This window comes from Selaginella moellendorffii, unplaced genomic scaffold, assembly GCF_000143415.4.
Source record: "Selaginella moellendorffii unplaced genomic scaffold, v1.0 SELMOscaffold_60, whole genome shotgun sequence".
Taxonomy (NCBI): domain Eukaryota; kingdom Viridiplantae; phylum Streptophyta; class Lycopodiopsida; order Selaginellales; family Selaginellaceae; genus Selaginella; species Selaginella moellendorffii.
In genome coordinates this window covers 281905-306524 of record NW_003314321.1, presented here as the reverse complement: position 1 = coordinate 306524, position 24620 = coordinate 281905, and the positions used below count along the sequence as shown (strand labels likewise).

The 24620-nt window shown below is 45.6% G+C and overlaps 8 protein-coding genes across 9 annotated transcripts; 6 read left to right on the top strand and 2 right to left on the bottom strand.

Annotated features, from left to right (window-relative positions):
• Positions 1-930: 930 nt before the first annotated feature.
• LOC9644313 lies at positions 931-4804 on the top strand. Its single transcript, XM_002983950.2, has 3 exons — positions 931-942; positions 2481-2603; positions 2993-4804. The coding sequence occupies exons 1-3, from the start codon at positions 931-933 to the stop codon at positions 4592-4594; spliced, it is 1737 nt and encodes a 578-aa protein (XP_002983996.2). The 3' UTR covers positions 4595-4804.
• Positions 4805-5017: 213 nt separating this feature from the next.
• On the bottom strand, positions 5018-7576 carry LOC9644312. Its single transcript, XM_002983816.2, has 6 exons — positions 7454-7576; positions 6477-6961; positions 6058-6393; positions 5680-5935; positions 5522-5626; positions 5018-5451 (listed from the first exon to the last, which is right to left on the bottom strand). The coding sequence occupies exons 2-6, from the start codon at positions 6873-6875 to the stop codon at positions 5285-5287; spliced, it is 1263 nt and encodes a 420-aa protein (XP_002983862.2). The 5' UTR covers positions 6876-6961; positions 7454-7576; the 3' UTR covers positions 5018-5284.
• Positions 7577-8274: 698 nt separating this feature from the next.
• On the bottom strand, positions 8275-10197 carry LOC9644577 (transaldolase 2). Its single transcript, XM_002983815.2, has 8 exons — positions 10102-10197; positions 9850-9991; positions 9614-9785; positions 9503-9552; positions 9150-9450; positions 8898-9083; positions 8658-8840; positions 8275-8594 (listed from the first exon to the last, which is right to left on the bottom strand). The coding sequence occupies exons 2-8, from the start codon at positions 9987-9989 to the stop codon at positions 8358-8360; spliced, it is 1269 nt and encodes a 422-aa protein (XP_002983861.1). The 5' UTR covers positions 9990-9991; positions 10102-10197; the 3' UTR covers positions 8275-8357.
• A 696-nt stretch (positions 10198-10893) lies between these two features.
• On the top strand, positions 10894-12428 carry LOC9644576 (L-ascorbate peroxidase 3). Its single transcript, XM_002983949.2, has 9 exons — positions 10894-11043; positions 11094-11218; positions 11269-11318; positions 11384-11449; positions 11507-11555; positions 11624-11706; positions 11770-11849; positions 11912-12014; positions 12088-12428. The coding sequence occupies exons 1-9, from the start codon at positions 10931-10933 to the stop codon at positions 12316-12318; spliced, it is 900 nt and encodes a 299-aa protein (XP_002983995.1). The 5' UTR covers positions 10894-10930; the 3' UTR covers positions 12319-12428.
• On the top strand, positions 12315-14105 carry LOC112351317. The gene has a single exon (XM_024688966.1). It carries the CDS (start codon positions 12332-12334, stop codon positions 14030-14032), a length of 1701 nt encoding a protein of 566 aa, XP_024544734.1. The 5' UTR covers positions 12315-12331; the 3' UTR covers positions 14033-14105.
• Positions 14106-14213: 108 nt separating this feature from the next.
• Positions 14214-15687, top strand: LOC9644574. The gene is made up of 6 exons (XM_002983947.2): positions 14214-14421; positions 14480-14604; positions 14714-14967; positions 15042-15129; positions 15213-15306; positions 15410-15687. Exons 2-6 carry the CDS (start codon positions 14534-14536, stop codon positions 15461-15463), a joined length of 561 nt encoding a protein of 186 aa, XP_002983993.1. The 5' UTR covers positions 14214-14421; positions 14480-14533; the 3' UTR covers positions 15464-15687.
• A 204-nt stretch (positions 15688-15891) lies between these two features.
• LOC9644311 (endoglucanase 25) lies at positions 15892-18538 on the top strand. Of its 2 annotated transcripts, none has more exons than XM_024688965.1 (7): positions 15892-16051; positions 16120-16528; positions 16620-16948; positions 17024-17494; positions 17548-17683; positions 17748-17920; positions 17980-18538. In XM_024688965.1, the coding sequence occupies exons 2-7, from the start codon at positions 16168-16170 to the stop codon at positions 18382-18384; spliced, it is 1875 nt and encodes a 624-aa protein (XP_024544733.1). In that variant the 5' UTR covers positions 15892-16051; positions 16120-16167; the 3' UTR covers positions 18385-18538. The 2 variants fall into 2 exon arrangements, with proteins under 2 accessions (XP_024544733.1, XP_024544732.1); XM_024688964.1 differs by having other exon boundaries at positions 16111-16528.
• A 3545-nt stretch (positions 18539-22083) lies between these two features.
• LOC9644310 (probable 2-oxoglutarate-dependent dioxygenase ANS) lies at positions 22084-23273 on the top strand. Its single transcript, XM_024688982.1, has 4 exons — positions 22084-22302; positions 22361-22485; positions 22657-22978; positions 23037-23273. The coding sequence occupies exons 1-4, from the start codon at positions 22084-22086 to the stop codon at positions 23271-23273; spliced, it is 903 nt and encodes a 300-aa protein (XP_024544750.1).
• Positions 23274-24620: the final 1347 nt, after the last annotated feature.

Genomic DNA, 24620 nt, shown 5'->3' with positions numbered 1-24620 from the left:
GGTTGATATGCAATAAGATTAATCTTGTATTTATAAATTACAAATATACTTACAATTATAAATTTTATTTGATCAATTGAATTAATGAATAAGAATAACACTACTATTAAGCAAACCAAGCATTACTACATACAACACATAGCAATTTATTTTGATATATCAGTAAGATTTAGACTTATGGTTTATAGGCATGATATTTTCCAATAGGCAAGCTAGAGGTTTTAGCACATTTTGGATAAAGCTCACCATTGCTATATGTTAGTGTTATTTTCTTAGTAAGGGTAATGAAAAACACTTTATGCAATAAACCATTACAATTCTAGAAACATCAATGTATGATAAAGAATACAAGAAATCCACTTAAGAATAAGTAGTATGAGATTTAAGCCATGCAATCCAAAGGTTCTATGCCAAATTCTCAAAAATATATAATTGCTCTCAAAATGTGCTCAAATTTTGTTATTAGAGAAGAGAGCAAGGAAATAAATAGAGGTTTCATGAAATTAGTGGCATTATAGCAAGGCATGGCCAATGTTTTATTTCGGCCCCCAAAAAGCCATTTGAAATGGCTTTTTGGCAGAGAAAATGTTAAGCTTTAATATAAATTAGTGTCATCTAAAAAGTCTGCTGCCAGTAGTGGCCAGGCCGACAACTTCCTTAAGCAGCCTAAAAATTAAAAAAGCAAATTGCTTGAATGAAAACCCTTTATCCATGTATGTCAATAATAGCCCTGACAACCTAAATATGCATTGAATCACCATCAAATTTTTTCTCCGGCAGGGTTAAAGGTTCAAGGATCATACTTAATTAAATGGTCATAATTATTCAAAATGCCAAAAAGAAGCTTTGAATAAAACCTTGGGCATGGCTTTGCACTTTTAGACATCTCAAAGCAACAAAAACAATAATAAAGACTCTAAGCTTTAAGGCATGATAATTGGGGTAAATAGTTTATATAGAGACTTGTGGTTCTAGACTAGAGAGCAACTAAGTCAGTGACGGGCTTGGTTAACTTCTATTGCAAAGTTGGAAGCTTAGTCTTGGCTTAACAAGTATTCTACTCAATGCCATCAAAAGATTTTGTAGCTTGGATGCCAAAGAGACATTGGCTCCATGTTTTAAAACTTTTGCAACATATGAGATTTTGGCCTTCATCTTAATAGCTTTACATTTCTCATGATCATCAACACTTGCAACCATGCAAGGCTTGTGAAATAAGGAAAGGAATGTTTGTTTACAATGGAAATGAAATGTGAGATTTGTCTTGGGTGTGAACACTACCATGAGTGATTAATATCTTGGAACAAATAAACCATTTGGATGAGTCAATGATATTGTTGGAATTTATGCCTCTAGAACCAAGTTGTGTAACATGGACTACTATTTTAAGTGTGTTTAAAAAATGGAAAAATATGCAAGCTAGGTAGATTTTGTATGACATTTTAGTGAAAATTGATAAAGGAACAAAGTTGCATATATACTTATGGCTAATCTATATGGAAATTAACATTTACATGCTTGTTGAAAGAATAAAAATTGGCAATTGTGACCAAAAAATCACTAACTAAACACTCATGTGTGATATTATGACAAAATAAAAAATTCCTATTCAATACCTCGATTTTGATGATGGTGTTTCTCATCCTATTGCTCCACAAATTGTTCATGAATTTCATCTTTATATGACATTGTAATAGGAAAAGAAGAGTTGTGGAATAATATAATATAAATTAGCATTGCATACTTGCTCGCATAAAACTTACATTACGTACTTGATTGTGTAAAACCTTTACTATATTTGTGGTTGTCATGTTATCTGGGATGATGTTGTATTAGTTTTACATGATAGTTTGAGGTGTCATACTCCCATGGCATACCCTATTACAAAAATAATATACACACAATCACATTTAAATTACATATATAGTAATAAAAAAATGAATATGTGCATAATATTTTTGCATCAAAACAAAAAAGAAAAAATTCACATGTGTAAATATACGTGCAATCACATATTCATTGCCATAAATTATTTAGCAACATTTAAGTTATTTTACAATTTCAACTGTTTAATTGCAAAATAGAATACATAATAGTTCTGACACAATTAAAATTTCTACAAAGAACAAAATGATCCCACTCATAAACCTACTACGCTGCTTGAGGAGCTCAACTCGAAAAGTTTGCTTCTTCTCGAGAACTCAAAACCTTTGGAACTCTGACCTATTGAATAATCTACGAACATCTACCGGCTGTCGCCGGTGGCTTGTGGATAAATGTGAATTTTTCTTTTACTGCGGCGTCGACCGCGCCTCGCCGCGTCCGGCACGAAATTTTCCCAACAGGAAAACTACATATCCAAGCAAGAGCAGCCACGTCGCAAGCTTTTTACCAGCGGTAACTTTGGGCCCTGGACACGTGCCGCAAAACAATAAGGAGGAATCTCCATAGATCAGAGATTTACTCCGTGGTAGATGTAGATTTTACCACACCCCCTGTATCATGCAAGCTTGAGGGCGAAGAACATTGGCGGAGGAGCGGAGGCCGCAGTTTTGGGGGAGAGGCGCTCGCGGCTGCGTCGGCGATTTGTCCTCCGTGCCCTGGTGAGCGCCAATCCCTGCCTGTCGACTGCGTCCATGCTTGGAATCTCTCTGGGAATGGGGGTTTTAGTGTCAGATCGATTGCCGTGCGCAGCGACTTCTTCGTCTTGTCATGGCATTGGCAGCTGGGAACCTAGCTCGCGGCGTCGGATTTCTCCGTGGATCGGGGTCGGGGCTCTTGAGATTTCGCCTGTGGTTTCGTCTCCGTGAAGATTAATGTGTGTGTGCGTGTGTGAGTGAGAGAAGCAAGCTTTCTTTCCTCTTCTTTCTTCTTTTGATCTTCCTGCCTGGATGGTCTCGTTTTGCTGCGCTCTCTCTAGGTATTCTATATTTCTTATCAGTCCCGAATTGATTGAGTCTCTCTTTCTCTCTCTTGTTGGTTTGTTTCAAAGATCTCCAGATTGGTGCCAAGCCAAGAAGATGAAGATCCCATCATTTCAGCGAGCGTCCTCCAACAATCGAATTCTCCCTCTCTGCGACGAGGACGACGACTACGAAGAAGCAGAGCGCAAAGAGACAACGCCAGCATTACCGCCACCATCGCCACCGTCACTACGACCAGGGGGAGATCCCAGCTATGGAGCTACTGGGTTCCAGGATCCATCTTCGCCCATGGATCCCAAGCTCTGGAGCAAGCTCCCGGAGGACTGTGTGGACAGGATCCTGGCGCGGCTCCCACTGCCCAGTATGTTCCGGCTACGCTCGGTGTGCAAGCGCTGGAACTCGTTCGTCCATTCCGAGGCCTTCTTCTCGCTCCAGTCGGAGATCTCCGCCAGCCGCTCCAGCTTCCTCCTGTGCACCCAGGGCCGCGTCTCGTGCGTCTACAACTTCTCCCTCGATGGCTGGCACTTCGTTCCGGTCCCGAGGATCATCCTGCCCATCGACATCCCGCCGGTGACCGTCGTCTCGGCCTCTGGAGGCCTGCTGTGCTACGCCAACCAGGTGGCCGAGTGCTCCACGCTCTTCGTCTGCAACCCCTTCACCAAAGTTCTGCGCGAGATGCCACCCATGCGGCGCGTCCGGCTCATCCACAAGCTCAGCATTGTCACCGATCCCAGCAGCAAGCTCTACCAGATCATGGTCTCGGGCGAAGATGGTGGCGACGTCGGCCAGATGCTGTGCCCGCACGTCTACAAGCTCTACACCGAGGTCTACGACTCGCGGTCGGGCTCGTGGGAGATGGCGGCGTGCCCGCTGCCCGAGGCCAAGTTCGGGAGCGACCCCGGGGTGTGGCTCGACAGCGGGAGCTTCTACTCCATCACCGAGCTCCCGTACGGAGTGGTGAGCTTCGACTCCAAAACTCGAACTTGGTCCGAGGTGAAGGCGGAGATGCCGTCCGGCCTCGCCTCGCCATCGCTGGTGGCGTACAAAAAGAGCCGGCTCTTGATGATCGGACGAGTGAAGGGGAGGAGCTCCGCCACAGCGAAGCCGGAGCTCAAACCAGCGACGGCGATGGCGGCGATGGTCGAGGAGGGATTGAAAGTTTGGGAGCTCTCGCACGGTGCCGGGCTCGGGACGTGGACGGAGGTGAACAGGGCCCCGGTGGAGATGTGCCGCGAGTTTCTGGATGCGCTCAAGCCGAGGACGCCGCTGGTTTGCTCCGGGGTGGGCGACTTGGTGTGCGTGACGAGCCACCTCAGTCCAAAGGCGCTGGTTTTCGACGTGAGCCGCGGGAGCTGGCGGTGGCTGCCCAGGGATCCACTCTTCCCGAAGAAGAGGAACTTCCATCTCCTGGGATTTTGTTTCGAGCCAAGGCTGGACATCCAGCCGTGACGGAGAAGAACTGGTGCACTGCTGCTGCTGCTGCTAGACGGCTGGTTTACTCGACCGAAGAAGATGCTCTCACTCGTCACTCGTCGAGACAATGCCATCCATATCTGACTTCCGGACAAGATCCTGCAGCAGCACGAGGTTCTCTCTTTCTCACTCTTTTTTTTATGGCCTTCCCTTGTTTTTCGGGTTCTCTCTCTCGCTCTCTTTTTTGCTTACGTTGATCATCCAACTCCTTGGTGGTGGTGGTGATTCTCCAATTTTTTTTAATGCTTTCTAGGTGGATAAAGATGGCTGTGACTAGATAAGATCAGAAGAGAGCCAGCCAGCTGCATCATCAATCACCATTTGAAAACAAGCAAGCAAAGCAGGCAAGATCTTTCTTCGTGTTTTTTTGGCTCAAGATATATACTAGAGAAGAGAGCATTCATTCACTACTGGTTTAGTTTAGCTCCGAGACTTCGTCGATGGATTTGTCAGGATAAAGTGACAACGTCGATCGATTTGGCAGGATAAAGAGACAACGCTCGCTGCTGACTCGACCGATTCCTTGGCTGTGCGAGAGTCCTTCCCACTGTTCCAACTTTCTTGGGCGATGCAAAGAAAGACGAAAGAAAGAAAAGCAAAGATGAAGTTGTCTCGGGGAATGCTTTCTAAAACCCACTCCTTTCTTTTATTCAAATCCCAAAGGAAAAATCACTGCAAATATCTTCCCGGTAAGCAAGCTCTATCCAACCGCTTGCTTAGATTTTTTTTTTTATGATGATACTACGCTGGCCGGGTCAACTTGGTCATGAGACTTGACTGTACAGCAGTTACCTCTAGAGCAATCGTTGCTTATTCTTTCTCGCTTCATCGTCCTCGTTTGATCTGTTAAAGAACTCCTCTTACCAGTCTTCTCTATAGAATGGAAGTTAGTAGCTCCACTCGGTGGGAAGCGTCGACTCCGAGGCCTGGTGGAGATGGGAGCACGACGCGGTGTAAGTTTTCCATTGGCTGCTCGATGGCGGCCACTCTTCGTCCGCGGGGTAGCTTAAGTTGGCAGCATCAACACCTCCAGTGGGAAGTGTAGGACCGCTTCCTACAAAAACAAAGAGAAGATTGTAAGCCAGGGAGTCATGATAATGCTAGGCCATGATCAGGAAACGCACCAGGAGGAGAGGTCCCAGGCTGCACTGACGGATAACATCGCATGTCATCGATATTTAGATTCAGTACTTGGACAATCCGCGACGGCAGAAGTACGCTCGAGCAGGCTGAAGGAAAGAGTTAGCTTGATTGAGGGTTGGAAGAAAAGTGAATTGCTTACATGATTTGCGTTTGGCGTAGTCATTGCTGCTACGAGGAAGGAAGACTCCAGTTCCGGTGGAGGACCTGTCTGCTGTTCCTCCCAGAAACACGGCACGCATGACAGAACCATTTGCTGGGGGCAGTGTCGGCCAATGCCCCACCGGACGTGGAGTTACTCCACACCGATATGTAGAGCGAGGGGCCGCAGGCGGAGCTTGCGGCTGGGCCCTGTTATGCCGATTCCAGGTTGGTGCGGCCTGCTTGGAGCCTCGACACTGGAAATGAAAAAGAAAAGGAGAAAAAACGTATTCAATGAGAAAGCTGAAAAAAAAAAGGAAGAAAAAGAAAAACTGGCTAGCGGCCTAAAGAAAAAAAGAAAGAAAAAGGAAATAGGTACCTGAGTGAGAGGACTTCGATCTTCTTCTTTCTGCGTCCACCCCCTCTGCACAGCAGCGGCATAAGGCTTGGCAAGGACGCACAAGGAGGAGTCATTCCCATTCCCGGCAGCGCCATGCCTCCACTGCACCTCGGGCAAATGACTTCCACGAGGAGAAACAAACTCCTCGACTTGCTGAAACCTGTTGCTGCTCATGTCGGCCCCTATAGCCGAATCCCACCCGTCATCAACAGCAGCTCCTCCAGGAGTTGAAGGCGGCGAGGAGACTTGAGATGAAACCTTGGAGCTGGAGCTACTGTTGATGGCGTATCCAGAACTCCAGCACCCGGCAGACCACTGAGACATCAAAACCAAAAAAAGAAACATCAAAAACTCCTTCCAGCACACAAGAAACGAAAAAGCAAGAACACAACACATACCTTTCGGAACTCCGTTGGAGATCCCATCGGCTGGTGCGGCACCGGATTCCAGCTACTTTCGCCCCACAAACCAACTCTATCTACGTTATCTACCTCACTAGTTTCGTCACTATCATCGAGCATGGAATGAGCCATTTGCTCAGCCAGCCCCGCCACGAAGTCGTCATCCTCGCTGCTCTCGGTCTCGGCAAACGAGTAGTCCGACGACAGGCCCGGAGGAGTAGAACATCCCCCAAAACAATTACTCTCCCCCCACTGGTGCTGAGAAGTCGGAGAAGCACCGCTGCTATTGCTATTGCTACTGCTACTGCTACTGCCGCCGCTGCTACCACCCGGAATCACCACTGCTCTGGCCTCCAAACCCATCTTATTCGGCGACACCGGAAAAAAATCTCCCATTCACTGGGAGAAACGACGACCCAAGTCCCCGGGATCTGTTTTTGACTGGAGCCGTTACCTCAATGCCTGGAAGGGAAGCTCCACAACTCTGAAGAAGCAATGGAAAAACATCTTTCAGAGCCGCCAAAGAGGAGATGAACAGAGCAAGCGCACAGACACCCAAGCACACAGACACCCAATGAGCAAATGGCGTAGATCTTTCGTTTTGCCGCTTCCACAAGCAAGAGAGACGAAGGGGAGGAGAGGATAATAGGAACAACGCGGAAAGATGTGCCAGTCGCGCACAACACACTCTTTAAAAGTTAAAACAACCAAGGAATCTCAAGTCGGCCCGGCCAGACAAAGAAGAGACCAAAGAAAAAAAAAAGAGAAGAGAACCCCAGCACTGTAGAAAAAGCCAGTCTTTGCTTGCGAAAGCGAAGCTACGGGGGCAATGACATGGGGCGGGGGGAAATACTGGGGAAAGGCAGCTGATTCCGGCCCGAAACTCAAGGGAAAGAGAAGAAGCTAAAAATTTGCAGGCAATGCAAGAAATAAAAGATCTCTCAAGCCTGAGTTCTCGCGATCTAGGTACTTACATTCCCGGCGATGGCGATGATAAGCGAGCGCGAACAAGAATCTCGCGGAGAACACCCGGCGGCGGCCGCGATCTCTTCCACATTCCGCGCGCGCTCCGCCCATCCCTCCCTGCAATTACGCCGCCATAGCCACTGATTTAGGGCAAAGCCGCAGTAAAGCAAATTAGCCGTTATTTCCCGCCCAGTCAGCCCTAGCCCGCCGCGTCACCGTCCACCTCAGCAGCGAGCCAGGCCGTCCGATCGCAATCCGACGGCTGCAGCCGGCCGTGGAGAATATCTGCGCAGCGCTTTTTGGCGGGAATGTCTCCGTCGCGGTCTCGAGTCTCGCGGCTGGGCGGCATTTTTACTTTTTAAGTTTTTTTGGTTGTTTTGAAATTCGCCCGCGCGGCCATCTCAATGTTGTGAGCGGCGGGAATTTTATAACTCACAACAAAACCGTTTGGTGTTAAAATGGACCGGAATCTCCACCAGTATCAGAATCTCTATATAATCTATGATTCATGCATGCCATTGTTGTTTTTAGATTTTAAGTGTATGGCGAAGAATCGGCCTGGGACCATTCTATTTATTTGTATCTTTTCAACGTAGGATCATATCAAAGACAAACCCTACCACCCTAATCTATCCAAAAGAAAAGGTATCGTGACTATCATGTCAAGTTGAAAAATCCTCACCAAAAAAAATCATCGACAGCAGACACCAAACCCTAATTTCGCCGCCGCCGCCACCTTAAAAGATCCCGCTGCCTGGTGTCGACATCACGGAGAATATCCGCAGCTTGTCACGTAGCTCATTTTTTCTTGGAACAGAGCTGGGCAGCATTTACGTGCAACTCACGTTGGCCGTATTTTCTTTCTCCAACTTTTAAAAACTTTGCGCGTGGGCGCAAATATTCTCACTATGTTCACTTGACAAGGAGCTCCGCCTTGAGCTTCAAGCTCACCAGCAAATCCTCGAAACTTTTCTTGAAGGAATCCACCCCTTCGATCTCGAGGAGCGAGCCAACGTCGTCCCACCGGATCCCCAGCGCTTCGATCTTGTCGTAAATCTTTTGGGCTCCATCCACGTCCGAGTCTAAAGTTCTGGCCAGCGTCCCGTGATCCACAAACGCCTCCAGTGCATTTCCAGGCATCGTGTTCACCTGCGCGTGTCAAGGCATGGATTTTTCTATCAGTGACAAAAGAGAAAGATCTAGTCGCTTTACCGTGTCAGGGCCGATCAAAGTGTCGATGTAAAGAGTGTCGGAGTATGCCGGGTTTTTCACGCTCGTTGAAGCCCACAAGAGTCTCTGCTTCCTGGCTCCACGCTTTTTCAGTGCTTCCCAGCGAGGCCCCGAGAATTTCTTCTCGTAAAGTTGGAAAGCCAGAGCTGCCTGCGCAACGGCTGCCTGCATGAAGAACGCAAAGAGAGGAAGTCAGGAAAAGGAAAAACTTTGTTTCGTCACCTTGCCACGCAGCTGGAGCGCCTCGTCGGTGCCAATCTCATTCAGCCTTTTATCAACGAGAGTGTCGACCCGGCTTACAAAGAAGGAAGCCACACTCGAGACGCCCGAGAGATCTCCTTCTCTAGCTTCGAGGCCATCGAGATATGCATCGATCACAGCTTCATATCTTGGGAGTGAGAATATAAGCTGTTACGCAAAAAAAAGAAAAAAAGAGGAAATCAAAAAAATTAAGTAGAGAATTAAGAAGCTTACGGTGACGTTAACACTGATGCCGAGGGAGATGGCGCTTCTGATTGAAGGAACACACTCAGCCGTCGCAGGAATCTTCACGTAGACATTGGGACGATTGACTTCCTTGTGCAGCCATTTTGCGGCGTTGAGCGTCTCGTCTGTCTCATGCGCGAGTAAAGGTGACACTTCCACAGAGACGTATCCATCTTCGCCTTTGCTCGAGCTAAAAACACCAAGGAAAAGGTCGCAAGCATCCTGGATGTCTTTGATGACCATTTGCCAATAAGCATCCTCCACTTTGCTACCACCCTTTACCAGCTGCCTGAAAAAAACAAGAGTAGAAAAGCAACCACTAAGTCAAAGTTGCTACGAACCTGAACTGTGGATCATAAGCGTCGGAGGAGGAGATGGCTTTCTGGAAAATCTATCACAAGGAAGAAGAGAAGATTTGAGAAAGAAAAAACGTTGTTCTCGACCACACTCACCGTGGGATTGCTCGTTACTCCTCGGACGCCACTGTCGATGAGTGGCTGGAGATCCGTGACAGGGCGCCTGAGATTGTCATACCATGGACTTTGCTGGTGCTTGCTATAGAGCTCGTGAAGAAGCGTAAGCTTCTCCACCTTGGAGGGCGTATCTAGCACCATACATTGCACTCTAGTGAAAGCACAGTGTTACTTAGCGCGCGCGCACACACACACACACACACAAATGAGAATACCTCAAACCCTGTGGATCACGGGTGTTCTTGAGCGGCATCACACATAATCTCTGTGTAGAGGAGCCACCGGCCGAGAACCTAGTAGCATCAGATCGCGAAAGACCTAGCGAGCTTAAGGATTGCGCCTTGAGTAACGCCATGCCTGCCGGAACACAGGATTTACCAAGCTCGTGATTGAAAGATTTTTACAAGAGAATCGATCGACGATCGCAACCTAGAACCACAAATGCAGCAGAGATCGCAGGATTTTACCTGATATCGAGCGTGGACCGCGTGCGCTCGACCCTAGACGACTGCGATCGGGCACAAAGAGAGCTCGCCCCTAGCTCCTCGCGAGAAGCCTATTTACTTTGACACTTTGATGATAAGCTTGGATCCAACGGTGGCTTCGGGGCATCTCAACGGCTGAGATGAATTCAAAGTGGTCTTTTCTGACCAGTAGGCACGACTGCCACGTGGTAACATCCAACGGCTGACATTCAAACGGCAGCTGCTGACTTGGCAAAAATAAAGGCGCGACGCTTTACCGTGATCACATTAAAGAGGAGCTCTTTGGTTGAGAAAGAAGAGACATTGGAGGAAGGAAACGATGGTGCGATCGACAAGAACACGAAGCCGCGCGGCTGCCAGGGCGGCGCCGCCATCGCTGATGCGCAGGAGGAGGCGACGACGCAGAGTAAGATCTTAGATCAGGAAGTCACGACGAGAGATCTTTCTTCCTGCCCCAAATCCCTTAAAACCCTATTCCCTCGCTCGCAGCGCCGAAGAAGAAGAAGAAGACACGCCAAGCCTGCGTCAGGCGCTAGTGGATCCTCACGGAGTGACGAGTAAATCCATCGCTATCGACTCCACCGCATCGATGATCTCATCCTTAGCAAGCAAAAGAAAATTTCTTCCAATGTATCAATCCATCGCCAGGGAATAAAATAGCGAGCTCGCCTCGTCGTCTTTGCTTTTCCAGGGAAGAGTCCACCATCTTTATAAACACGTGGCCCGCTTTCATTGGACCATGCCCATCAACGGCTAATAGTCATCCATTCTTCTGTGAAGGGAGATTTTTAGGTTTTGTGTGGAGGACGAAATGCCGGTGCCCGTCGTCGACAATGCGTACCTCAAGGCGATCGAATCCGCCAGGCGCGATCTCCGAGCTTTCATCGCCGAGAAGAATTGCGCGCCTCTGATGCTGCGATTGGCGTAAGTTTCCACTCTTGATTCCAGCTCCTCTTGATTTCTAGCTCTCTCAGATGGCACGATGCTGGCACTTACGATGCCGTGTCCAAGACTGGAGGACCGAATGGCTCGATCCGGAGCGAGCGGGAGTACACTCACGCTGCCAACAATGGGCTCAAAATTGCCATTGATTTCTGTGGTGAGTGCTACTTTTTGGAGATTATATGCTATAGAAACATTGTTTCGCAGAGCCTATCAAGGAGAAACACCCGACTATCACTTACGCGGATCTCTACCAGGTGCATGGATTTTCTCTTTTCTTTTTGTGGTAATGGTCAATTTTAATTTTTTTCTCGCTTATCAGCTAGCTGGAGTTGTGGCTGTAGAGGTAACTGGAGGACCTACGATCGATTTTGTGCCTGGCCGAAAGGTTTTGTTTCTGTTTGAGCTCTTTTTGATCAGTAGAAAACATGAAACTTGTCCATAGGATTCCGTCGCTACTACACCAGAAGGACGACTTCCCGATGCTCATCTAGGTTTGTATCATTCATTCTATGTAGCTATGAGTTTACAAGCTCGGGATGGCTGTTTTTTTTTTTTTCAGGGGCAAAACATATCCGTGACGTGTTCTTTAGAATGGGTCTTTCTGACAAAGATATCGTCGCCCTCTCGGGAGGTCACACAATAGTAAGTCTCTCCTGTTTTATAGAACAATAAAAGTTTGTTTTTTGTTTTTTTCTTTTTTTTCAGGGAAGAGGTCACAAGGAGAGATCCGGCTTTGAGGGACCATGGACACCACAGCCATTGAAGTTCGACAATTCGTACTTCAAGTAAGTCTCAGCTCCTTACTCTCTTTTTTTGGTGTCTTACGTATAGTCCGAACAAACACTAGGGAGCTCTTGAGAGGAGAATCAGAGGGCCTCTTGCAGCTGCCAACAGACAAGTGTTTGCTCGAGGATCCGTCCTTCCGTCCATATGTGGACTTGTATGCAAAGGTATCGTCAAAAAAAAACAAAAGCTTTTGGAAGTTTTCTGAGACTCACTCACTATAACGATACTGTGATCCAGGACGAGGACGCATTCTTCAAAGATTACGCCGAGTCTCACAAGAAACTCTCGGAGCTGGGATGCAAGCACACCTCTCCAGCGTTTGGAAACGCAAAGGCATCGCTAGCTGTGGATTCTCACGCGAGCACTGCGACAGTACTGGCTCACAGTGCGTTTGGCCTCGCGGTTTCAGCCATCGTCGTCGTTCTAAGCTACGCTTACGAGGTTCGCAGGAAGACTGCTCTCAAGTAGAACGACGTAAACAATGAAGCAACGCTCGGCCAATCTGGGCCGTCGATCTAAGTTAACAAACCCGAGAATATGCTTTATTTGTAAAAAAGGGAATCTATCTGGGGTTTTCATTAGGGTTTATGCGGTGATGGCTATGGCGCCCTCGCTGCGAATCGGCGGCCGCATTGCCTCGTCCTTCCTCGGCATCAACAGCTGCAATGGAGCAAGGAAGTGCGTGAGCAGCAACGGCAGCAGCAGATCAGGGCATTTGTTAGTGGTTTTTCGAGGTCAGTTCTCGGCCTCGGCACCTAGGAGGGCAAAGGGAAGCGCGGTGACGGAGTGGCACGACTCTGCGGATGCGTATTTCGGCGCCAAAGATTCAATTGGGAGTGTAGATAGTAGTACTCTGGCCGAAGCGGAGGATTTGCCGACGCATTCCAAGCGCAGCGCCAGGATTGCCGCGAGGCTATCAAAGAATTCCGAGGAGGCGGCGGAAGAGCATGACAGAAGACACAGCCCAGCTAAGTTTGAGGATAGGGGGCTGAGCGTTCCTGCCAGGAAAAAGGACTCGTTTTCGATTCAGGAGGAAGAAAGCAATGTGGCTAGCAGTGATCCGGATGACGAATTCGAAGAAGCAGAGGATGAGCGAGAACGGAAAAGATTTTTGCCGACTGGAATGAGAAGACTCAAGCGAGGATATGGAAGAAACGACATGAGAGGGAACGATATGAGGAGATACTATGATCCAAGAGAGATCGACGAGAAACCATCGGAAGTTCCAGCACTCAAAGGCGAGGCACTGTATGGGATTGGTCCCGTGAGAGCGGCACTCCAGGCGAGGAGAAGAGATCTATACGTGCTCTACGTCCAGAATGGTCTCGACGAGAAACATCCTGGGAAGAGGAAAGCTCTGGCCGATGTGCTCTGGATCATGAAGGCCGCCAAGCGCTTGGAGCTCCGGGTAGAGACGACATCCAAGCACGCACTCAACGTTCTCGTCGACAACAGGCCTCACCAAGGGATGGTTTTGGATGCGTCACCTTTGGAGATGGTTGATATCTCGGCTCTGGATCGTCCCGACGCTATGCTGGCGAGAGCTCCGGTCTGGGTTGCTCTCGACGAGGTGAAAGATCCTCAGAACTTCGGCGCCATCCTGAGGTCGTCACACTTCTTCGGGGTTTGCGGGGTGGTGGTGTGCTCCAAAAACTCGGCACCGCTGAGTGGAGTAGTGAGTAAAGCCAGCGCCGGGGCCTTGGAGATGATCGATCTGCTTTCCTGCAAGAACATGATGATGTTCTTGAGGGACTCGGCTGACAACGGGTGGAGAGTGATTGGAACTTCCAACAGCCCCGAGAGCGAAGTCTTGGGCGATCTTCCAAAGAACGTCCCGACAATTCTGGTGCTGGGAAACGAAGGAGTTGGGATCAGGCCCTTCGTGAAGGCGGCGTGCACACACATGATCCGGATCCCAGGCGCTCTTCCTTTTCGGAGGCCCAGGAAAGCTTCGAGAATCGAGGAAGAGGCGGCTGCGCAAGTGGAAGCGAGCAGTGGCAGCGAACTAGCACTGAAAGCCGCGGTTCGCTACGAGATGATGAAGCTCAACTCGGAGGTGGATTGCGTTCTAAGGCCAGGAACCGTGGACAGTTTAAACGTGAGCGTTGCTGCTGGAGTTCTTCTTCACGAGCTCACGAATTTCTCGACAAAGTCACCATCGCCATCGAAGCTCCCGGCTTGATCGCTGCTCAAAGTCCAAGACTCTGGTATGGACTTTTTCGCGATTCATCGTGAAAAATCTAAGTTTTCGTCAAGTTCCTTGTTGAAATGTTCTTCGCGGGCAGCGATCGAGTGGCACAGCTGGTGGCCCGCGGTTGGGCCACGTAGCGTGATTCACTGCAAAATCATTGTGTGCTATGTTAGGGTGGGCGCTAGGGTTTGGGATTAGAGGCGTTAGGGTTCTTGAGAATGCGTCGCCGGATCTCTCTCGGCGCTGGATCGCTGCGCACCTGATCTGTGCGCATTTTTCCCTGAGCTGCCGCGCATTCGCTACTGTGGCGATTACATCAATGACAGGGAAGGCAAGAAAACGACATTGCGCAAGCTAGAAGCGAGCAGGATAAGTACGAGGTATGGATTTTATTCGTTTTCTGAGCTGATAGCTCTTACATTCCCTCGGATTGTCCAGGTATTGCCGGCTAGAAGTCCCAAAAAACGATTTTTTCTACAAAGAATGCAGTGAATGCTGTCCCATTTGGCAGACTTTCTCAAGCTTGCATCCTCGTGGATTGCAAACTGCACGGCGTGTATGGGGTGCGTAGGAACAACCATTCTTTTGATTCGTCTTTCTTTTCTCGATCGAGATATACTAGTGATGGTTTTGTTCTTTTGCAAACTTTTGCTGGATTTTGCAACAGAGCAGTGGCTGTGTTGGCGTCTTCAAAAAATCCCCGCCTGTAAGAAGTGTGGAGAAATCGAGGAAGCACAAGGCGGCCAAGCGGGGGTCTCACGGGCATGGTCCGCCGCAGAAGGATTGGTGGTCATCCAGCTCGAATGATATGGATAACAATCTGACAAACTCCAGATCTTCGCAGAGGAGCACGTCGTCGATCAGTGGTGTCAATCACAGCTTGGATAGCATCAACGCCGCCAACAATGGTGGCTACATTAATAACGGTGGGTTCTTGTTTCTTTCGCCAAAGTTACTCTTTTCTTTCTCTCGAAGGGTCTAACTTTGCCTCAGGGAACAGCTTTAACTTTATGGACTGAGCAGCGAAGACTCTGGATTGGAGATCGTCAAAGAAACCGATCGCAAGACCCTCGCGAAGCGGCAGCGAGGTAAGCCAGAGCTGTGCTGTTCGTGAGCTTTGCTGAGATCATTCGGTCTCTTTTTTTTTGGTTTTTGGTTGTCTTTCTTGCAGCTGGCGCCCGACTTACGACGATCTTTTGTCAAACCATCGTCCGCAGGATTTGCTAGCGACGAATCGTCCATTCCCTCAGCCTATACCTCTACCCGTAAGTTTTTCTATTAAAGTCTTGGCTAGAAGTCTGGTAGCTTGTCAAAGTGTTGTTGGACATGAATCACGATCTCACTGGTGATTTTGGTGTGATCTTCCAGGACATGATCGATTTCCTGGTGGATGTGTGGGAACAAGAGGGCCTCTACGACTGATGGAGTTTTAGAGTTTCCATCCGAGCTTTCGCCTATCTACAAGACACACACACACACACACACAGGATTGAGAGGAGCGAATTGAGTTTCTGGTTGTATCAACAGACTGGTTTTTTTTTCTTACAGGAAACGAAAAAGAGAGAAAATTCCCTCGGAATATTTCTTTCGTGTATTAAAGATACCCGTTTAAGTTGGTGGTTAACTGATAGTAATGATAATTAAAACCTCTGGGCGAGCTGTCACTCTCTCTCCACAAAAGGACCTTTCACTGACCGCTCCCTTTCGTCCACAGGACGACCTACCGATCCAACCACTAGGGAGCGATGGCGGTCCACGTGGCGGTGTCTGGTTGGGCGTGGCTTGCTACCCGACAGTGGTCTTTCACCGGAAGAGACTCACCGACACCGGTAAACCATCTTTCCGGCGGGTTTCATAGAGTAAGAACTACGGTTTTATTCCATCTTTCCCTTTGGCTAGAAGGGAGGAGCGCCAGGGTTTCCTCGATCGATCGATTCGCAAATGCGGCTGCCAGGCGATGTTTGATGCGCTTCCAGCTCTCGATTGATCCAAGCGGCGCCTTGTGTGGAGGTATGGTTGTGTTCCTCCCGAAATATCGTCCTCCCGGGGTGATTCTAGAGCTCTGGCAGTGAATGCAGGCGAGCTAGAGGCAAGATTTGCGATCCGAGCCCTCGCGGAGTGCCAGGATGTATCACAACATGTGGGGCGGGCCTCTGGAGGTCTTCCAGTTGGAGGGCCACGACGATGACCAGAGCCGGAGCATGGAATTGGATCGAGCGGCGCTCCAGAAGCTCGAGGAGACGCAGCAGAGCTGGCTGCTTGGAGCTGGAGAGAAGAAGAAGAAGCAGGTCGTGGATCTAGGCTGCATTGTTTGCAGTAGGAAGCTCTTCACGGGGATTGTCACGGCATTGGTCGCGGTTGGGCTTATCATTGGGTTCACGGTGCTGATCGTCAAGACGGCGCCCAAGCATCGCCGCCACGCTCCTCCTCCGGATAACTACACGGTGGCGCTCCATAAGACTCTCATGTTCTTCAATGCCCAAAAGTGTAAGCTCGCTCATAGCTCCTAGGTGGTAGCATTTCATTTCTCTTAGAACTCTTTCGCTAAGTTGGCCTTTCTTTTTTCGTTTCTTTGCAGCTGGGAAGCTCCCGAAGCACAACAACGTATCTTTTAGAGGCAATTCTGGCATGCAAGATGGAGTGGATCCTGGGATCCACGGGAACTTGATCGGGGGCTACTACGACGCTGGTGACAACATCAAGTTCTTGTTCCCGCAGGCCTACACCATGACTCTTCTCAGCTGGAGTGTGATTGAGTACCGTGCCAAGTACGAGGCGGCCGGCGAGCTTGCGCATGTCACGGAGCTTATAAAATGGGGAATGGACTACATTCTCAAGACTTTCAACTCGACGGGGCTCCAGATTTACAATGAAACCACCACTCACATCGACTACATCTACGCACAGGTACGTTGAAATTCTCGCATGTTTCTATGGTGATTGTGTCCTGATGAAGTTCTCCAAACACTTTCTTTTATAAAGGTTGGTACTGGCACAACCGGAGGCGATGCCACAGCTACTGCCACTCCAAACGATCACTCTTGCTGGGAGCGACCAGAGGACATGGATTATCCTCGCCCGGTTTCCCAGCTCGGCACGGGATCAGACTTGGCTGGTGAAATGGCCGCGGCACTTGCGGCCGCTTCCATAGTTTTCAAGGACAATGCACCGTACTCCCAAAGGCTAGTCAATGGTGCAAGGGCACTCTTCAAGATGGCGAGGGAAAAAAGAGGTCGCTACAGTGCTGGTGGATCTGATGCAGCCCAGTTTTACAACTCGTCCGGATACTTTGACGAGTTTCTATGGGGTGGAGCTTGGTTATACTATGCTACAGGAAACTCGTCCTACCTACAGCTAGTCACAACATATGGTATTGGAAGGAACGCCGGAGCCTATGGAGGAGGTCCATACTACGGTGTTTTCGATTGGGATAACAAGCTTTTTGGTGCACAGGTAATGTCGACCAACGCTCTTTGCTCTCGTAGTAACTTACAGGTGTGTTACAGGTGCTCTTGACGAGACTGAGAATTCTACAAAGCCCTGGATATCCTTACGAAGAAGTGCTGAAGAATTTCCACAACCACACCAATCTTGTGATGTGCTCTTACCTCCCACTGTACAAGAGGTTTCCTAGAACACCAGGTAATGGTTTTTGCTTCTTGTGTTTTGATATATGCATATATAATACTGGCTTGCTCTGTTCCAGGCGGGTTGATCATTCTGAATCGTGGAAATCCCGCTCCTCTTCAGTACACGGCCAATGCTGCGTTTCTCGCTGTGTTGTTCAGTGACTACATGATCGCTGGAGACGTTCCTGGATGGTATTGTGGCTCTCAGTTCTACACAGCAGACACAATGCGCAACTTTGCGAAATCCCAGGTTCGCCGCTTCCTCTCTTATGCTTCATATCTCTCACACGCCTTTGCCTTTCTCCACAGGTGGACTACATTCTGGGCAAGAACCCGCGAAAGATGAGCTACGTCGTGGGATACGGCAACAAGTATCCCAAGCAAGTACACCACCGAGCGGCATCCATCCCCAAGAACAAGCGAAAGTACGGGTGCCAGGAAGGCTGGAGATTTCGAGACAGCAAAAAGGCCAACCCAAACACCATCGTCGGCGCCATGGTTGGAGGGCCAGACACCAAGGATCGCTTCCACGACGTGAGAAGTAACTACAACTTCACGGAGCCAACGCTGGCCGGGAACGCTGGCCTCGCGTTCGCGCTGGTGGCACTGTCGGGAGGCGATTCATCGTCGGGGGTGGACGCTTCGAACATCTTCTCGGCGATTCCACCGCAGTACCCGGCTCCTCCTCCGCCATCGCCTCCCTGGGCTCCGTGAAGGCAAGTAGGAATAACAGCGCTCGAAGTCTTTGACGGTGATCTTGACGTGCCTCGATCTAGTGTAAAAGAACAAGGTTAAGTCAAGTGAGAAGCAGCACCTTGTATAACATATAGGGATCATTTGTAGTAAACCACCGCCATCTTTGTCGCCCTTTGGTTAGCAAAACCTTGAGCATGCTCTCCAAATGAGACCACTCCTTGTGCCGCTGCTCTCCACAAGCCTGGCCTGCGAGAATCCCACCAGCATACCAACGTAGCCTCCACTCTGGGCCTCTAAGACGGCTACGTTGGTAAACAGAAGCTCGCCATGGAGAACTCCCCGGTTGTTCTTCTAGTTTATTAATTATAATTATAAACTTCCGATATAATAAATAATACTAAAAAGAAAAAAGTGGTTGTAGTTTAGAGTTCTATACAATACAATTTAAGGATACCCTAATTGTCCAACTGGTAAAACTAAATCTGGATTATAATTTCTAATTAATACATATAAATATATTAGTATAGATACAGATTTAAGTTCATGCAAAATTTCTAGTATAATTTCTGAAATTGAATATCATATCTTTTTGTGGTGTAATATAATGAATATTATACAAATAATTTTATTTTCCTAAATTTATTTTTCAATTGTGATACAACTTTAACAGCTTTTTTTACAAGATTCAATAATGTTTAACTTGTCATTTCTAAAGCCACAAAATGGTAAAAATATATTATTATGTTACTGTCCAACTGTAAAATTAAATTATATTCAGGAAAAATATTTATAGTCATCTAATAAGGATTATCACCAAATTATTTATTTCTTACATTACATATATTACTGTTCAAGATTATTGTAATATTGTTATGTACAATTAAAAAACTCTAAAGTACTCATTTATAAAATACAAAATAATAAAATCTAAAGTTCATGTAAAACTTTAAACTTGGAAATATTGGCTATAATATAACTGAATTCCTATTGTCATGGATAGCTCAATGCAATTATTTCATATTTTCGCATAGAAACTCTTTAATTCCTCTCACTTTCAAATAAACTCCTTTACAACAAAACTTTCTATTCCTCTTGATCACTAATTTAAGTTACAGATTAGGCCACTAATCCATTTGTTCAAAAAGCTAAACAATGAATTTCTTTCAATGCTTCTTCAACTTTATATAATGATTTTAATTTGGAATGGGCTCCTTCATCAATATACAGATCTGTATGTATATGGTAAGATATATTATTTTAGTAGCTTTATATGCATAAGTATGTTGAACAATTTGTTCATACTTGTTAACAGATTAAGATGCCTCAATATAAGTCTTCTCCAATCCTTTCTTTTTGCTTGAGGGTTTTAGAAATTTATCTTTATGGATTTTTTTATTGATCCTCTACCTTCTCAAGATAAAAAGATATAATGTAGTTTATATATAAGTTTTATTATTTAATCGTGTTTAAATTTATGAGTTTTTTTATATGTGCTTTATATTACATAACAGTTTTTTTTTTATACTATAAAAGTTTAGTTTAGGTTATAAATGTTTTATTCTTAAGATATTTAACAATGTCACAATCCATCTAGAACCACCATACCACCACTTTTAGTCCATTTCAAAATAATGAGAGATCGTTGTTATTCAATATTTAACTTGGTTGCCTTGAGTTAGAAATGTGATGAAGGATTTGGCCATCTTGATCACCAGCTCTGGAAAATCATTTAATCTCTTGATGCTTAAAAACACAAAAGAGAGTTGTGAATTTATCATAGTTACACATAAAACACCTCACACTTGCAATATATACGAGCACTTAGTTAGAGCTTTGACTATTGTCCTGGTGTTGGAAAAAGAAGTTTATGTACCAATCGTACCATGGTTGCTGGCTTTCTTTGGAATGCCTGGCAGGAGAAGTTTCTCGATTGCTGCTGAGTGTTGCGGCCCAGCGCATAGATGCACCAGCCATCTACCTTGTCTCCTGCACAAAGAGAGGAACTTCTCTTCTAAACCTGGACTTGTTGGCCATGGCCGGATACGCGCAAGAGCTGGTGAGGGTCATGCCGAATCGTGCTACCATGGTGGAGTGGCTTTGCTTGCTGTGTCCTTGCAACAGCCGCGGGAGTCTCAAGCACGCCGCCGTGGAGATCGAGTCAGTACTGGAGCAAAACTTTGGATCCGCGTTTGTGGCGTTGGCAAACAAAACGATTTGATCACCTCGCTGCCATCTCTGTAAAAATTCTAACACAGGATATCAAGCGGGGATAGCTCAGTTGGGAGAGCATCAGACTGAAGATCTGAAGGCCGTGTGTTCAATTTGTGCTCACCGCACTTCTTTTTCCATCTTTCTAAGAATGTAATACGCATAGAGTTCCGAAGACAATATGTGGTTAAATAGACTGTGACCATTCTCCTCCAACTAGAAGAATCAATCACCTTTTTCGTTGAATAAAATCCAACACTTGCAAATATCATCCAAGTTTGCAAAGAAAAAGAGAAAGATAAGTCTAGAGCTTTACTTCTTAGATTGTTCCCAGCAAACATGTAGCCTACAAACGCAAGAGCCGACGGTAAAGCCATCAAATCCCCCAGGAAAGTGATGCCTTTGTCACCATCGGGCTTGCTAGCAAATGCGATGATCAAAACCCCAGCAAAACCCAAGAACACCAGCGTAGCCAGGATAGAACAGCGATGATGAGCGGAGGCATCGAAAGAAAGAGGAGGCTATGCTGAAGGGATGTGTGATCCAGTGACACATACCTGGATATCGATCGAAACAAAACAATTCTATACCCATAGGCCGAAATGCAAGGGTACTGCAAGAGCACAGATTGCAAGCACGCAAGACTTGCAATCTCCATGCTGCAGCGCGCTTCATCAGGTTGGTCACCTAGATCGCATGATCAAGAGAAAAGTTTTCAGTGAATCAAAGCGCCGGCGGATGATACAGGCGCACAGACCAGCACCAGCCACACGTACCATGGAGTCCGGGCAGCCATGGCTGGTACTTACGCCTTCCTCGCACACCATATATAAACCCTAATTTCGGCTATCACGAGAAGATTCGTTTGGGGCTTCTTCGCATCTTCCTGGTGGCTCGTATTCTTTCGTGATTACTTTGGAATTGGAAGACACAACAAGATTTTTCTAGTTAGGTATTCCTAGAAAATGAATGTGATTTTCTGATGTGAAAAAATTTCAGTTTGGTCCAGCTACCTATCCTTGACACGGCTAAGTTGTGATGCTTCCATCCAGCTTACAAAGAAACTACATGTAGGATGGAGGTAGAACCTGAAGTTAGAATTTAATAATGTTTGCTATGTTGACTTTGAATTGGACTGGAGTGAAGATTGTCAATTTGTGTTTTCAGGCAGCAACATTTGAAAAAACATATTTGTGTTTTATCGAAGATTGTCTTTGAAAATGAGAGATTCTATATTTGTTTTTTTATTGATTCCACAAGCATACATTGTTGAAGAAATAACTTGAATTTGAAGTTTCATAGATGACATATCTTGAATAGATTTTTTTATAGGGATTTTGAAAACAAGAGTACAACACTGAAGAAATAACTTGCACATGAAATTTCATAGAAAGTGCAGTGACTTTTGTATATAAAGTGGGGCTAGGTCTTTCACACATATACATAAGAGCAAGAGCAATTGGAAGATAGAAGATAGAAGTTTGATATAGAGTTTGAGGTTTGAGGGTTATGGCACCTGCTTATGATCCAACTTCTCCATTCAAAGGTGTAAAAGACTTAGTTGATCATAATGTTTTATCTCTCCCTAGTGCATATATAAAGCCATTCGAAAAGCGACATAATCCACAAGAGGTTTTTGAAGGAATTGATCTTCCACGTGTTGATTTACAAAGCAAGACTGCAATGGAAGATATTAAATTTGCTTGTGAGGAATGGGGATTTTTTGAGGTAATTATGATCTTTATAAGTTTTAAATTATATGTTTATTAATGTGTTCATTTTATAGCTGATTAATCACGGAGTGCCAGAAGATGTAATTGAAGATATGGTAAAAAACACACATACATTCTTCAACTTATCAACTACAGAAAAAATGAAATATTTTTCTGAAGATGTGTTTAACCCAATGAGGTTTTGCACAAGTCTTACTCCTAGTAAGGAATCTTACTTAGATTGGCATGATCATCTTCAACATTGGTTCAAATGTGACAATTTAAATAATCATCCATACCCAAATATTCCAATCCATTATGGGTATGTGACCATTATTATTATATTTAATACTTATCAAACTATTTGCAGGGAGGTGACTAAGAATTATGTGAAGAATATGCAAATATTGGGAAAAAAATTACTTATAGTCATGTCAAAAGCATTGGGTTTACATGAGAATAAGTTGCAAGAAATATACGGCAATGAGGAGATGATCGTTCGACTGAATTACTATCCTCCTTGTCCAGATCCAGAACGTGCACTTGGACTTAATCCACATTCAGATAGTGGTGGTATTACAATTTTATGGCAGGACCAAGTTGGTGGATTACAAATCCAAAAGGAAGGTAAATGGTATAATGTGAGATGTAACTCAAATGCATTAATTGTTAATGTTGGTGATCAAGTTGAGGTGAGTAAAATATAAATTAATATGTATATTTTATTTTAAACTGTGATGTTTTGGGCAGATTATAACAAATGGAATATTCAAGAGTGTTATTCACAGAGCTATTGTGAATCGTAACTTATATAGGATGTCAATGGCATCCTTCTTCAATCCTTGTGCTCAAGCAATAATTGCTCCTATCCAAGAGCTTTTAGACAAACAAAACCCAGCACAGTATAAAGCTCGATTATCAAAAGATTATATTGGAGACATCTATAATAAGTATATCGAAGGGAAAAATGTGAAACGAGAAGATTAAATTATATAATTAGAACTTACTGATTAAATAAGACATTTATTTGTCATTTTATTTTTCATAAAAATAAAACAAAACGTTTTTAGGATTTTATAAAGATTCATCTCAAACAAAACTTTTTTATTTCTATTTAATAAAACTAGGTGGACTAATTATTTTAAAAAATTATTAAAATTGGATAGAAGACAACATAATGCTCTAAATTATACTAATATACTTGCTATAATTTTAACAACATTTTGCATGAACTTGAAAGCTGTATTTTTAATAATATATTCATTAGATATTGAAATCTAATTTTTTGTTTATTTAAGCAAACCTGTAAGGGGACTAGGATGGATATATTTAGAATTGCTTGGATATTCTAGGATTTTCTACTATCTAACCCTTGTTATTCATTTAGATTAATCTTGTATTATAATTTATAAACATGTTTATAATTTGTAAACTTTCTTAAACCTTTTCTAGTATTATTCATTTTTATTCTTATGCAATAAGATTAATCATGTGTTTATAAATTAAAAACTGTGAAGGCCAAGTGTACAGCTACGATGCCGTATACTAATATTAGCGTAGTGGATTTTGGTAGCCGTCGGATTGGTTTCAATCCGGACCACTTGCTCCCGTATATAAGCTAGGGTTTTTGGGCTAATTGATATGCACATTTCTGTATTCCCTTTCCATATTCCATGCACTCACATTGGTGGAGTTGAGGGGCACTTTTGATTGTCCCTGGGGAGTGCTTGGATTTGGGATTTCGGTTTAGATTTAGCTTTTGCATCGTCTAGATCTAGCTTTTTCCATTTCCTTTCTTTTGTTCTTTCCTTTCAGTATTTTGGTTTCGATCTAGCTTTTTGCATTGTCTAGATCTACCATGATCTACCATTTCTTTCCAGCTTTTTTGTCATTTCTCTTCTTTTGCTCTTTCTTTTTCGTTCATCTTCATGGCCGATCCGCAATCTCCTCCTTTGACTCTAGAGCAGCAGTTGGTTCAATTGCTTGATGCTATGCGTTTGCAATTGAACAACCAAACTCAGTTGATGGCGGCGTTCACGGCACGTGGTACAACTCCTCCTGCTCTTGGTGCCAATCCTCGCGTTCGGCCGGAGTTTTTTCGCGGGAATCCTGGGGATGATGTGTACCATTGGTTCGATCACTTTACGGTGATTGCCACATATCATTCTTGGGATGATGCTCGACGGTTGCGTGAGTTTTCCACGTGTCTCCAAGGGACGGCGTTGCAGTGGTACAATGGTTTGAGCGCAGCTACTCGTGAGGATTGGAGTGTTCTCCCAGACGTCTTCAAACGTGCCTTCGGACATGCCGATGATTGTGATGATGCTTTCCAAC

What these genes read in the sequence shown, in the direction of transcription:
- LOC9644577 (XM_002983815.2), bottom strand. Translation starts at nt 9,989, where the DNA reads ATGGCGTTACTCAAGGCGCAATCCTTAAGCTCGCTAGGTCTTTCGCGA. An exon ending in CGTGATCCACAGGGTTTGAG is followed by an intron (nt 9,786 to 9,849) that starts GTATTCTCATTT and finishes TGCTTTCACTAG; the next exon opens with AGTGCAATGTATGGTGCTAG. An exon ending in GCATCAGTGTTAACGTCACC is followed by an intron (nt 9,084 to 9,149) that starts GTAAGCTTCTTA and finishes TTTGCGTAACAG; the next exon opens with CTTATATTCTCACTCCCAAG.
- LOC9644576 (XM_002983949.2), top strand. Translation starts at nt 10,931, where the DNA reads ATGCCGGTGCCCGTCGTCGACAATGCGTACCTCAAGGCGATCGAATCC. An exon ending in CTTACGCGGATCTCTACCAG is followed by an intron (nt 11,319 to 11,383) that starts GTGCATGGATTT and finishes CTCGCTTATCAG; the next exon opens with CTAGCTGGAGTTGTGGCTGT. An exon ending in ATGTGGACTTGTATGCAAAG is followed by an intron (nt 12,015 to 12,087) that starts GTATCGTCAAAA and finishes ACTGTGATCCAG; the next exon opens with GACGAGGACGCATTCTTCAA.
- LOC9644312 (XM_002983816.2), bottom strand. Translation starts at nt 6,875, where the DNA reads ATGGGAGATTTTTTTCCGGTGTCGCCGAATAAGATGGGTTTGGAGGCC. An exon ending in ATCGAAGTCCTCTCACTCAG is followed by an intron (nt 5,936 to 6,057) that starts GTACCTATTTCC and finishes TTTCATTTCCAG; the next exon opens with TGTCGAGGCTCCAAGCAGGC. An exon ending in GCCTGGGACCTCTCCTCCTG is followed by an intron (nt 5,452 to 5,521) that starts GTGCGTTTCCTG and finishes TTGTTTTTGTAG; the next exon opens with GAAGCGGTCCTACACTTCCC.
- LOC9644310 (XM_024688982.1), top strand. Translation starts at nt 22,084, where the DNA reads ATGGCACCTGCTTATGATCCAACTTCTCCATTCAAAGGTGTAAAAGAC. An exon ending in AGGAATGGGGATTTTTTGAG is followed by an intron (nt 22,303 to 22,360) that starts GTAATTATGATC and finishes TTCATTTTATAG; the next exon opens with CTGATTAATCACGGAGTGCC. An exon ending in ATGTTGGTGATCAAGTTGAG is followed by an intron (nt 22,979 to 23,036) that starts GTGAGTAAAATA and finishes TGTTTTGGGCAG; the next exon opens with ATTATAACAAATGGAATATT.
- LOC112351317 (XM_024688966.1), top strand. Translation starts at nt 12,332, where the DNA reads ATGAAGCAACGCTCGGCCAATCTGGGCCGTCGATCTAAGTTAACAAAC.
- LOC9644311 (XM_024688965.1), top strand. Translation starts at nt 16,168, where the DNA reads ATGTATCACAACATGTGGGGCGGGCCTCTGGAGGTCTTCCAGTTGGAG. An exon ending in ACAAGCTTTTTGGTGCACAG is followed by an intron (nt 17,495 to 17,547) that starts GTAATGTCGACC and finishes GGTGTGTTACAG; the next exon opens with GTGCTCTTGACGAGACTGAG. An exon ending in GAGGTTTCCTAGAACACCAG is followed by an intron (nt 17,684 to 17,747) that starts GTAATGGTTTTT and finishes GCTCTGTTCCAG; the next exon opens with GCGGGTTGATCATTCTGAAT.
- LOC9644574 (XM_002983947.2), top strand. Translation starts at nt 14,534, where the DNA reads ATGCTGTCCCATTTGGCAGACTTTCTCAAGCTTGCATCCTCGTGGATT. An exon ending in TGGTGGCTACATTAATAACG is followed by an intron (nt 14,968 to 15,041) that starts GTGGGTTCTTGT and finishes CTCAGGGAACAG; the next exon opens with CTTTAACTTTATGGACTGAG. An exon ending in CCTCGCGAAGCGGCAGCGAG is followed by an intron (nt 15,130 to 15,212) that starts GTAAGCCAGAGC and finishes TCTTTCTTGCAG; the next exon opens with CTGGCGCCCGACTTACGACG.
- LOC9644313 (XM_002983950.2), top strand. An exon ending in GATTTGTCCTCCGTGCCCTG is followed by an intron (nt 2,604 to 2,992) that starts GTGAGCGCCAAT and finishes TTTGTTTCAAAG; the next exon opens with ATCTCCAGATTGGTGCCAAG.